The 13,486-nt window shown below is 39.7% G+C and overlaps 1 protein-coding gene across 8 annotated transcripts in view; it reads right to left on the reverse strand.

Annotated features, from left to right (window-relative positions):
- Window positions 1-13,486, reverse strand: part of LPP (LIM domain containing preferred translocation partner in lipoma) — a 719,231-nt gene that overhangs the window by 475,887 nt on the left and 229,858 nt on the right. For all 8 annotated transcript variants that reach the window (XM_070466247.1, XM_070466252.1, XM_070466251.1 and 5 more), the window contains one exon: window positions 11,469-11,669. In XM_070466247.1, the coding sequence (XP_070322348.1) occupies window positions 11,469-11,661 (193 nt within the window). In that variant the 5' untranslated portion in view covers window positions 11,662-11,669. The remainder of the gene's footprint in view (window positions 1-11,468; window positions 11,670-13,486) is intronic.

The raw sequence follows: 13,486 nt of genomic DNA on the forward strand, positions 1-13,486 counted from the left end.
AGAGTTCTATCGAATAAAAATGGCATAAGATGCATCTGAATTGGGCTGAGTAGGGAAACTGAAAAAAATGCTGACGGTGAATATGAAGATGCAAATTCAGTCTACTGAGCTTTGGGTGGGTATGTGCGGTGCTGTGCGGTGGTTAATCGCTTAGTCATGTCTGACTCTTTGCGACCCGCCATGGACTGTAGCCTGCCAGGCTCCTCTGTCCATGGTGATTCTCCAGGCAAGAATATTGGAGTCGGTAGCCTGTCCCTTCTCCAGGGGATCTTCCCGACCCAGGAATTGAACCGGGGTTCAATTCCTGCATTGCAGGCCAATTCTTTACCAGTTGAACTACCAGAGAAGCCCTGGGGGGTATGTATAACACCTCAAAAAGTGATGTTTACAGATATACATCATCTAACTTGGAAATTTATTTTCCAGTACATAATTTTTACAAAGGAAGCACTTAATAAGCCACAAGTCATTATTATATAGGAACAAATCAATAACAAAATAGCCAATTTAAATGTCATTTTAATTTCATTTTAATGTCAATACAACTACCAGTGACATCTAAGTCTAAGCAAGATGACATAATTCACTGGAATTAATGGCTATTTCAAATGGTTATTCCAAAGGCTCTCTGAAATACTGTCTTCTTGATGATTTACAGAGATTACCTTGGCTGTTTTATACTTTCATACACCATCTCATGCACAGGTGATTCTAAGTAATTTTCACACGTTATTTGGACAAATTCTACTTCAAACATCTCTGGTAAAGATTAGGAAAAATAAGTGTGAGAGTTTTCTTTTAAAAATATTCATAACATTAACACAAGATGCAAAGTAGCACAGAGGAAAAAGCTCTGGACTTGGAATTAGGAAACAAGGATTCAAATCCCACCTTTGCCCTGTGCTGATTGTTTCACTTTGTCTAATAGTCCCTGTATACTAAGGGTGATGATACCCATCTTTATAGGGCAACAGAAAAGATCAGGTTAACAATGAAGCTGAGTGGCCTTCGGGAGAAATAGACTAGGTAAGTCCACTAAAATGTCTCCCGTATTCTTAGAACAAAATTCTCCCAGAGAAATTATTATCAGTAATTACCAATAGTCAACAATGATTATGCAGTGGTTATTCTACATTACCAATGCTTTATGAAAGGGAAAACACTCAAATTTGATCAAATGTGGCTTGCCTGTTTATAAGCTTCACCCTGAATCCTCTGAATCTCAGATTTTTCATTTGTCTCTAGGAACCTTAATAATAAAGGAACCAAAATAATGTTACAGAATATAGCGGTAATTAAGTGAGATATTACGTGGGAAAGTGCTTCAGAAACAATTCACACACACACACACACACACACACACACACACCTTTAAAGTTGCAAGTTGTAATGAATATTTCATAATAAAGTCCCTCTTGCTGCTTCCTATTTTCTCAGGATCACCCAAAAAGGAGATACACCAGAACAACAACAACAAAGTTATAGTTGGCTCACATCTCACATTCTGAAGGGTGAGTATTTGGGTAAACAGACAGCTTTAGCTTAGTTTGGGGGGAATTAAAAGGCAGACTTGATTTTTGCCTCTGCCTTAGAGATGTAGAGATACCTTAGAGATGTAGACATGTAGAGATGGTCTTAGCATCATTTCATGCTCAAGCATGATAGACTCTTGGAGAGAAATGGCTGGACCATTCTGGCCAGGGCCACCAGCATAGTAGCTGTTGCCCAGAGTGTAGTAAGACTGATATACTTTTGCTTCTTGGTATTTCCTCCCTGTAGCTACCCACCCTTCTGGAGCTATTCCTAGAGATATGCGTCAAAGCACATGAGATGTTGAATCTACTCAGAGTGAAGTTACTTTGCTCATATTGCAAAGCTACCAGGAGCCTCGATGCACTACCTAAAGACATCAGTAAAGAGCTACTAAAATTACAAGGGTCAGAAGGGGCACCTAGGTCTGCGTTCGCATGCCACTGCCTTTGCTTGGCATGCCACGCTGTCTGCCGCCTTTTCCTATGTGGCTAACAACTAGTTCATTCTCCAAGAGTCAGCTCAGATGTCCCCTTCCTCTGAAGCTTTCTCCAATCCCTCCAACACCACATCTTTGATGTCCTGTAATTCACTTAATTTACAGATTGCAACATCTGCTATTTCATGTTTATCTTGACTAGCAGACAATCTATTCTGCCTGAAAGCAGCAAGACACAGGAAAACATAGAGAATGGATAATAAGAGATGCTGGAAGGTCAAAGCACACAGCAGGCTCAGGGTGTCACAGCTCAGGGTCCTGCCCTCCTCTGTCCCTGGTGCTATTCCTAGCCATCCAGGCTCTGGATACTGTAAATCTAAGGAAGGAGGATAAAAATATAATACCATGATTTTTTTTTCTTTTACAGCTCCTAGGGTCAATCATTGTTTCAGGGTATGATTTCTTTATATGGTATATTTGCCCAAAGGCTTAGGTGTCAGGTTTATTTTTATAACATTCATAATGAATCTATTTATAGATGATTTACATGGGCCTGTCGTGACCCAAAATCAGCTGAGATTTCAGGCATTGCTACCTGAAATCATACAAGAGAAAGTGTTCTATTATGAAGAAGTTTGGGCATTGCTGAGGCATTCTAGAAGAATCTTTTTTTTTTCTTTACATCTTGTTTAGTTTTTGGACACCAGTTAAAACTCCTTGGGACAACATATGCAGGAAATAGGTATTTATGATGAAAGCTCAGGGGGAAAAGCATAGCATTGTGAAGGAGGACCTGAGTCCCTGAATCTCTACATTCTTCACAAGATAAAAGGAGCATAAGACTTCCACAGTTACTGTTATTAAGGAGAGGATCTGTACCCACAGGACCCGGGAAAGCTTCAAGAGCACGAGCGAGCTGACCCCCGAAGTTGCTGAAATAACTAGCTCCCAAATTTCGGTTTATAAACAATCAGAATTACCTATCAAGTTTTATTTTGTTTTAATGTAGATTCTTGGGACCCATGCCCTGAGATTCTGATTCTGTAGGACTGATGTGAGCCCCAAAGATGGTGTTCTTTTTCTTTTTTTTTTTTTTAATGTTCCCCAAATCAGTCTGATGACTGGCCTGCTTTAAAAAACCATTATAACAATGATCTTCAAATGGTGCATAAAAGATGGTACTCTTAAAAGGAGAAAAAAAAAACACTAAGAAATCTATATGTACTTATTTACATATGGTTCTTATACTTTTTATTTTAAAATATAGATGCATAGAAAGTTGTAAAAATAATATGAAGAGTCCCAAGAACCACTCACTCACCTTCTCCCAATGGTAACATCTGAAAAGATATAATATAATATTAAAGCCGGGAACACTGACTTTGTTTCATTACTGTTAACTAGTTCTTATTCAGTTTTCGCCATATTTTAACCTGTATTCCTTTGTGTATATTAGAGCTATGCTATTTTAACCCATGTACAGGTCAATGTAACCACCACCACAAGAGAGATAGAGAACTCTTCCACCACCAACTCCCCACTGCTTTTTCTTAATGTGAAAACCCATTCTCTGCACCAGTCCACCCCTCATCCTGTCCCCCAACAACCATTATTAAATGGCTCTCCATCTCTAGAGTTTCATCATCTCAAGAATCTCTTATAAATGGAATCATATGGTATATGTAATCCTTCCAGAGTGATTTTTCCTTTTTCGTTAAGCATAATGCCCTTGAGGTGAATCCAGTTGCTGCATGTATCAGTAAATCATTCCTTCTTATTAACAAATAGATTGGATGGCTGGATCAGAGTCTGTTTAAACATTTACCGACTGAAGGACATTTAAGATGTTTCCAGTATCTTGCCATTATAAAATAAGTTATGACATTCATGTATAAGAGTTTTTGTGAACATAACTTATCATGTCTCGGGATTAAATGGCCCTAGAGTACAACAACTAAATCATATGGCTAGTATACATTTCTTGTTGCTGCTGTTTGGTGGCTAAGTCATATCCTACTCTTTGTGACCATATGTACTATAGCACTCCAGGCTCCTCTGTCTGCGGGATTCTCCAGGCGAGCATGCTGCAGTGGGTTGGCATTTCCTCCTCCAGGGGATCTTCTTGATCAAGCGATCAAACTCACGCCTCCTGCATTGGCAGGTGGAGTCTTCACCACTGAGCCACCAGGGAAGTAGACATTTACTTTGGTTTAAAAAGGAAAAAAAAAGCTGCAAAGAGAGTTTTCCAGACTAGTTATACCATTTTACATACAACTTCCAGCAATGCATGAGAGATTCAGCTTCTCCACACCCTCACCAGCAAATGATGTGATTTTTCTTTTTAGCTGATTTAATGGATACGTTGTTTAGTCACTAAGTCATGTCTGACTTTTTGCGACCCCATGGGCCATAGCCCACCGGGCTCCTCTGTCCACGGAATTCTTCAGGCAAGAATACTGGAGTGAGTTGCTATTTCCTTCTGTAGAAGTTTATTGACACTTATTCTTGAACAAGAAATTAAACTTTCTTCATATTTAAAATATGGAGTGAAAATTATACTTCACATTTATATAATATAAAAATGAAGAAGATTACAGAGCATTGCACCACACAATATCTCATTATTCACAGCTTTTGGAGTCAGACTTGGATGAGAAATCTACCACCTTATTAAGGCATTTACTTCAGCAGTTAATTATGTGGCAAGTTATAAGATAAGAGATTTTTGTCAACAATTCATGAATTCCTTTTTGTCCTAAAACATTTATCCATTCTGTGCACATACATTAATTCTATCATTGTAGATTATAAGCAAGTCACCCCAAACCCTTCAGTGACATAGAACTACAACAATGATGGAAGGATCCACCAGATCCAGACTCAGCTTCACTACTTACTGTTTTGTGATACTGAACAAACACCTGACCTTGCTGAGGCTTCAGAAATGAGGTAGTAACCCCTGCCTGTATTCAACATTTTGATTTGATATTTACAGCATTCCTAGAGCAAAGGCCATATACCTCCTAGAAATGTATTATGGAAGTAACTATCTTTATCTGAGAAATGAAGGTGTACTCAGTAATTTTTAAGATTTATCCTGGTTCAAGAATTTTATAACAATGTAATATTGAGGCACTAAGATCCCTATCACTAATATTAGAAGTTTATATTGTTTATCAGCATTTATGAATATTATTAATAACTGCATTTATACTGCTATACATTTGTTAATCTTATATTACTGGTATTATTAGTTAATAATTAGTAATGGCCTATATAAAGTTATGAAATACATTTATTAAAGACTATTTAATAGTTTATCAATATTACTTAATATTAATAAAAGCAACTAGTTATTTTATTATAGCAAGGAATACACTCTACAAGGGCAGAGATCAGTCTCCATTTGGCTCATTACTTCAGCTCCTAAAAGAGTGTCTGTCTGGCGCAAATTCTGCTTTAAGTAAATGATTGTTAAATGAGAATGCAAAAGTAATTCCTAGAGTTGTAAGGTATTTTATGGTTTGTGAAACGTTTTTACACTCATTATATCTGATCCTCAAAACCACCTCATAAGATAATTAATATTACCCACTAGTTTTATAAAGTAAGAAAACATGAAACAGAACACTGACACGTCCAAGGTCAGGGAGTGAAACTGAGGCTTAAATGTAAATGCCCTGACCACCAAATCAGCACTGAATCTTAGCTCTTTTGAGTGTCAATAAGGCCTATGAATATTTAGTAAAATCTGATTTCATGATTTCATACAAAGAATTCTAAGTTCTTTTCTCTTCAGGAAGATGAAATGTAAAGATCAAACTAATACAATTAGTATCTGACCCTTTAATGAATACACAGCTTATCCTTTTTCCCCCCAGTCTCTGAAAATTTAAACTCATTTACATACTCCACAATGAGAGATGAGGCTCAAGATGTTTGCCATGAATCAGAAAAGGGACACACCAGTCAAACTCGAGGTTTTCAGTGAACTTGTGACTGTCCTGTTGACAGATCACAGTTATAACAGTCTGAGAAGTTGTAAGTGTTGGCTGTGATGGCTGGCGATTTAATAGGACTGTTAGAACTATACAAAGACGATGTGTCCCATTTATACCTCCAAAGTCACAGGCAGGATTCACCTTTCACATCAGGGAAGACAGACTAGAGGACTCCAGAGACAGAAGAGTGCAGTTCGAGTATAAATATTTAGATTCGACTTGCTCAGAGTTCACCATCAGTCCTTACACATTTTCTACTACCAATTATTTCAGGAATAAAAAGTTAAAAGCTTTTACTAACTGCAAGAGGAGTTCAGTTCAGTTCAGTTCAGTCACTCAGTCATGTCCAACTCTTTGTGACTCCATGGACTGCAGCAAACCAGGCCTCCCTGTTCCTCACTAATTCCTGGAGTTTGCTCAAACTCATGTCCATTGAGTCGGTGATGCCATCCAACCATCTTATCCTCTGTCATCCCCTTCTCTTCCTGCCCTCAATCTTTCCCAGCATCAGGGTCTTTTCAAATGAGTCAGCTCTTCACATCAGGTGGCCAAAGTATTGGAAGTTCAGCTTCAACATCAGTCCTTCCAATGAATATTCAGGACTGATTTCCTTTAGGATGGACTGGTTGGATCTCCTTGCAGTCCAAGGGACTCTCAGGAGTCAAAACAGCAGCAAATTGGTTTATATGCACAAGATTAAAAATGGCAGAAATAATCCATTCCAAATTACTTTTTCAAATACATTGCCATAAATGGCCATCAATTTCACTCACATTCTTGCTATCCATTGAAAAAACAAATATGTCCTGCCTGACCAGGTTACATGACTTCACATCACTAAGGGCCAGTTCAACACCAAATAGCAATAATCAAAGACTCAGCAATTCCTAGGAACCAAGCCCCAATTTTGTCTCTTCCAATCTAAGACAGCAGAGACCCAATGGAATGAGCACATTTAAGACCTGTTCTGGAGCCAGTTCAGCCCCAAACTCCTGGGTAACCTTGGGAAGATATTCTTTTCCCTCTCAGAGTTTTCACATCTGAAAAGTGAAAGAACTGCCCTAGAAAACCTTCAAACTCTTTTCTAGTTCTGCTGCTCAAAGACTTTGTGATTAAAACATGAAGAAAGGCTTGGGCAAGAAAGTGGAAAGGAAACAAGTTTGGCTGCCATTTCCATCATGGGAGACCAGTTGTTTAAAATGGCATTTTGTTCTCAGTACTATGTTTACCCTGGGTTAGCAACAGGCAATAACTACTCCCTCTCCACAGACTGGATTGGGAAGCTCAGGTAGAATAAAACACAGAGAGAACTAGTAAAAAATTTCCAGGCTTAGGATCGTCAATGAATAGAATTTATTTCACCTATTCTGATTTGACTTTACAAGTCTAGGTGAAGCAATGTAGGCAAAGCTTGAAAACAGAGGATTTGTTTATTATTATACAGAAGCATAGAAGGTAACATACATAGGAAAAGTTAGTTTAAAACAAAAAAGCAACCATTTTGAAATTAATTTTAAAGAAAAATCATGAAATAATAAAATAATGAATCCAAAATAGATGAGGCTATCTAGCTCAATCTCTAATAAATAGAACCTTCTAAAATCAATAAGAGCCCTAGATATAAAAAATAGAGCCTAGCTCTACAATTTTATTAACTATGTGATTATTGAATAAGTTCCTTCACTTTGGGTGTTTACCACTTGGTATAATTGCAATACCATCTATTCTATCTAACTCAGAGAGCTTCAATAAGAACACTTTTTTGATAATTAAATAACAATGAATATGGATGTGCTAGAAAAATTATAATGGATTGTACAAACAAAAGGAATTCTACTAAAACCATCATGTGGAATTTGTACCCTATGGATTCACTTTTTTTAAACTCTTATATACAAAATATTTTTAAAAGAAACTTCAGAAATTGGAGAAAGTCAACTCCAGGTCACAAGATAATTCCAACTTTACAAACCTACAAACTTTACAAATCCTTCTGTATTATAATCTATTGTAATAAGGAACACAAAATATTATCGCAGTTCATTCAGCCAAATTATTGAGAGAAAGAATTTCCAATTGCCAGAGTTAAAATAGTAGGAAAATTTCAAAATCATTTCATAAAACAATGTATTAATAAAAGAAAAAAAGATCATTTTCTTTGGTATCTACCAAGGACAGAAAAAGCAAGATTTATACCCTGTTCTGCCATCAAAGTCTATTTTGCAAATTGGAAGCAGAGAAAGGGCCCAGATTACAAGATAAAGAACACTACTGCTAGTACTTTAAAGACCAAAAGAAAAATTATGTCACCTTATTCCCTCACCAGTCTAGAAGAGAAGTTAAAGAGATAAAACCACACATACATACCAAAAGCATTCCATAAAAAAAAATACATAGACATTTAACAGGGAAAAATTTGCAAGAAGACAAAACAATAAAAAATATTCATGGGCTCATAAGTATATAGTACAGGACACAGAAAGGCATTTGGAAATGCAGGGGCATTCCAAGATACACAAGTTGTTGAAAAAAAAAAAAAATCAATGAAAAATGTGAACAATGGTAGCAAAATAACAAAACCCTAAGGCCTAAAGAGCTACTAACTGGGAAAAAGTACACCGCACTTTTAAATGTGCCAAAGCTCTTCAGAGAAAGTTATTAGTGGAATACCTTATAAAAGAAAATTATAACATATGGTATCACATAAATATAAGTTGATGTGGAAAACATGTGGGTACTTTTTCAACTTTCACAGTCAGAATTTAAAAATGAGAAGGCAAACCCCAGAGATTACCGACATTAGACCAGAGTGAGAAATGTAATCAGTAACTTCAAGGTAGCAGTGGTTAAACAAATCCTAGGCTACCAAGCTCCAGGACAGGGGAGAGGAGGTAAAAATAACCCATACAGAACCATAAACCCTGAAAAGTATTTGAGAAGCCTGAATATGAACCTGGATAAGCAGGTTCAGAGTGCCGTAGCTTAATTATCACTGCAAACATCACCGAGTACTACTGTGTGTCAAGTGTCCTTCTGGATGCTGCTAGGAGTAAAGGCATGAGTCAGGCCGCCCCACCTCCCAAAGGAGACAGGCCCACATACAAGTAAATCTTCTAGAAGGAAAATTGTGCAAAGGACTGTATGAGATGCATAGAAGTTACATGCAGGGAAGGAGTCCTCGCTAGACTGTAACACAGGGTCCTGATAACTCTGGACTCAGACAAAGGGGACCTGAGGTCTAGCACCAACCTGATGACAAGCAGGTTATCCGTCTTCAAACAAATCACTTACACTCTCTGCACTGCAGTTTTTCACCTTGACACCAGCAAAAGGTGGGCTATGACTTCTGTTAGGTTTATACTCTGTCTTCATGGCTGAGGTTCTTGGAAGTCAGACTCTGAATTAAGCTATGAATGCTAAGGCTTTATGGGCTAAAAATTGAAGGTGAGTATGTATAGAGGCAAAGGATAGCGTGAGCTGAGCTAACAAGACCTTGGCATCATCAACTCACCCTATAAATGAAAACTGTGTTACCTACTACCTGGGGATTTCACTGATGGTACAGAACATTCTAAATGGACCAAAAAAGAAAAAGAAAATGCATATAAACTTTAGAAAATGTATTAAAAATTAAACAAAAGTAACATGAATTATAAAAATGTTGAGGGCAACAGAAGATGCACTAACATTTAAATTAAATATAAAGGAAAGTAAATCTTACACTTCTAACAAATATCAAGTCATAAGATACAGCAGATGAAGAGACGGAGCTACATTTTTAAAAGTCTGAATATCCATGAACCTTTATCCACGTTTGCCTTTAAAATGCATATATGCAAGAGAAATCTCTTCCTTCATGTATTCAAAAAAGGTTATATTAACAAGAAAGAGAGACTGGCAGAATTGCAAGAAAGACTCAAGACTTCAGAAATTCAATGAGACTGAATTGCTTCGAGAGAGGATGCCACATTCCAAACTGTTTACTGCAAGAGAATTACTGAGTGGTGCACTCACCCATCCAGCCATCCGCCATCCATCCAAATATATATACACATAAGAAGACACAGACATGCATTTGACCACACACAACCATTCCCACTAAAAACACAGTAGCATAATAAGAGCCAAGAGGAACATAAGGATGAATGAGAAACCATATCTTGTTGCTTAAATGGGGAAACAAAGCTTACATTCTTATAAGGAAGTGAGGAGGTATCACCATCATATGGGGCCCAAGTACCACATATGCCAGGAAAAGGAGGACCAGCAGCACAGCAGGCTGGGTGAGGACAATAGTCTCACTTCAAAACCACAGAGAGCATCACCTCTTGTCTCCAAGTTTCCATTTTTTGCTGTGAAAAAGCAGTGGGTTCATAGAGTTAAAGGATAAGGCAACAGAACGACAACGAAAAAGCAGAGTGCCTCACACAGACCATCTGGTCAACAGTGGCAGATTAAGGACAGCAGGAGGAGCAACAAAAGAAGTAGGAATTTGACAGTCAGAATATGATGCATGTGGAAACCCAGGGAAGAGATGACTTCCGATTCCCTCCAGGCCAGGTCATGCCCAGACACTGGAGACGGTGACACGAATAGGGTGGTCACAGAGGACAACAGGGTGGTGAGGCGGCATGGTAAGAAAGATCAGAGATGAGCAAAGAGCTGCAGAGGGTCAGAGATGAAGCCAGGGTCCCTAGAGAACCAGCTGGGTAGCGAGAGGACCTCACAAAGTATGGGGACCAGGATGGGGCATCTCAGCACAGAAGACTCAGCCGAGGGTCCAGCTCACTCGAATTCGCAGTACTCCGAGTGAAGACGTCTGAAGCATGACCTGCTTTCCCCCTCCCTCTCACACATGCCAACATGATACAGAACCTGCCCCATCCTGACCCTCAAGTGTGCACTGACTGTCCTAACTACTAAGCCCTCCTCACACCTCTGCCTCCTTCTCGGTAAGAGGGACTGTCTTTATTCTCTTCATATTAGAGGGAACTTCATCTTACCTCTCCCCCAAAATGAAGAGACAAAAACAACAATCTAGACAAAATAACTAGAGAAGGGAAAAAATGTCTAAGTGCCTTATCAGGGTCACTTCAAATGGGCACACCATCAGACCACTGCTTGGTAGCACGTGGGACACTTGTCCGATGGCAAGAGGGAGGGGAAACTGGGTGGTAGGCACATTTCTACAAGACAATGGGATGGGGGTGGGGGATACTGCAATAGAAGGACACCGAGCTATGAATGAAGAGACGAGGGTTCCAGTTTTAGCTCTGGCCAAAACCACAGTCAGATAACCCCTAACAGATTTCAATCTGTATGCCCAGTAGAAGAGTTGCCTAGGTGGTTACTAGGTGTTCTTCAACGTTTGACAGTCTATGTACTATGATAGCCACACTACAAAATTCTTTTCCCAACGCAACATTGTACTACAAATCACTTTTATTATATTGAACTCTCTTGTTTTAGGCACCCACCTCTGCAAAGCCCACACTCACCTTCACCACCAGGTTGCTTGTATGGGTTGTACTTGGGCTTTGGAGCAACAACTGGGGCAAATTTCTTGGGTGGTTGCTGTGTGGACACTGAAATGCTGGGGGTCCCAAAGGAATGGGTGGTCTCCATCCGTGCAGACACGTGGCCAAGAGGCTCAGCAGTGCTTTTTGGTGGCAGCCAAGATGGGTGAGACATTGTTCAATCTAGAAGTAAAAGGAAAAAAATAGTTGTCTTTAAAGAAACACAAAAATGAAAGCAGTATATTTCTCTTCATTACTGTTTCTTCTTAATCCATACCTAATGAAATTTTGAAACAGACTCTGAGATGATGAAAGAAGGGAGGAAGGAAAGAAGGGAGAAAGGTAAGGAGGAGGAGGAGGTGGAGAGTTATGGAAAGAACTACCTTAACTGAAGGAGGAGAAAAATTGAACACTCTCCTCAACCCACCTTGAATACCTCTCTTCCAACAGTTACCTATTTTACTGCCTAGCATTCTTCAGGAGATAGATATGAGCAAGAAATTGTTCCTAGCCTTAAGAAGTTTCTATGGTAGGGGATTCTTCTTAGTAAGGTTGGGAAAAAAGCTTCAATTTCATTAACAATCTATTAAAATGATTACCATACCAATTAAATGATGACATTATCTAAGTGAGGTTTCCCCGGTGGCTCAGACAGTAAGCAATCTGCCCTCCATGTGGGAGACCCAGGTTCGAACCCTGGGTCAGGAAGATCCCATGGAGAAGGGAATGGTTACCCATTCCACTATTCTTGCCTGGAGAATCTCATGGACAGAGGAGCCTGGGCTACAGTCCATGGGATCACAAAGAGTCAGACACGACTGAGCAATCCACACATACATACATACATACATTATCTAAGTGAGGTAAAAAATAAAGTGTTACTGGGATGCAGTAAAAGGTAAAATCACTTCTTGCAGGGAGCAAAACTAAGACCTCATTAATGAGGTGACCTTCAGATTGAGCTCTGAATGCTGAGTAGAGGTCAGGCCTGAATAACATAGGCAACGTAGCAGGGGTAGGAAAAGTACACAGTACTTCAATTTAGTGTGGCTGGAGGGGGAAAACAGAAAAGTAGCTAGCAAAGTAACTAAAAATGCGGGATGGAACCAAAGCACTGAAAGCTTTGTATGCAAACTTGAGGACTTTGAATTCTGCAGGCATTAAGGAATCATCCAAGGTTTATTCTTGAAACAAGGGCATGACTAGTGCATGGCAGGACACTTTAAGATGATGCCTCTGGCAGAAGCAGTACTGCTGCTCACCAAGGGGTACTTGGAAACTGGGGAGAGGGGCAGTGTTTGCCACAATGCCTGAGAAAGATACTGCTGCCTAATGGCCAGGGGCTAAAATACTCAACCCCTATAAGCACAGGGCAGCCCCCCACGACACCCATCAGGAGCTCTGCCCATCAGTGAGCTCAAACCATACTGGATCTTTAGGAAAAATTCAATTAGGAAGGGATACGAAAGCCAGCCCAGGACGGCCCTACTCAGACTAAAATATGCTCTGTGAGGAAGGAAAAACAATGTCTTAGTGTCAGGGTAAACCAACCACCCCTGCAGGCAGCATGCAGGCTGGGGCTGAACGTCACATTCTCTCCCTGAGGAGGGCTCTCCAAGTCTGATTGCAAGAGCTCTCCAACAAGCGGAGGCCCGGAAGCTTTCCTCACCCTCTCCAGCCCCAAATCCACCCTGTCATTTATTAATGGGGCTGAATTAATTGAGAGGGCTCCATGATTACCTCCAGATGTCTGTAACAACAAGGAACACCAGGGGGTGTGTGTGTGTGTGTGTGTGTGTGTGTGTGTGTGCAGTCGCTCAGACATGTCCAGCTCTTTACGACCCCACGGACCATAGCCCACCAGGCTCCTCTGTTCATGGGATTTTTCAGGCAAGAATACTGGAGTGGGCTGCCACTTCCAGCTCTGGGGGATCCTCTCAACCCAGGAATTGAACCCTCGTTTCCTGTGTCTTCTGCATTGACAGGCAGTTTCTTTAGCA

The sequence above is a fragment of the Odocoileus virginianus genome, chromosome 4 (assembly GCF_023699985.2).
Source record: "Odocoileus virginianus isolate 20LAN1187 ecotype Illinois chromosome 4, Ovbor_1.2, whole genome shotgun sequence".
Taxonomy (NCBI): Eukaryota; Metazoa; Chordata; class Mammalia; order Artiodactyla; family Cervidae; genus Odocoileus; species Odocoileus virginianus.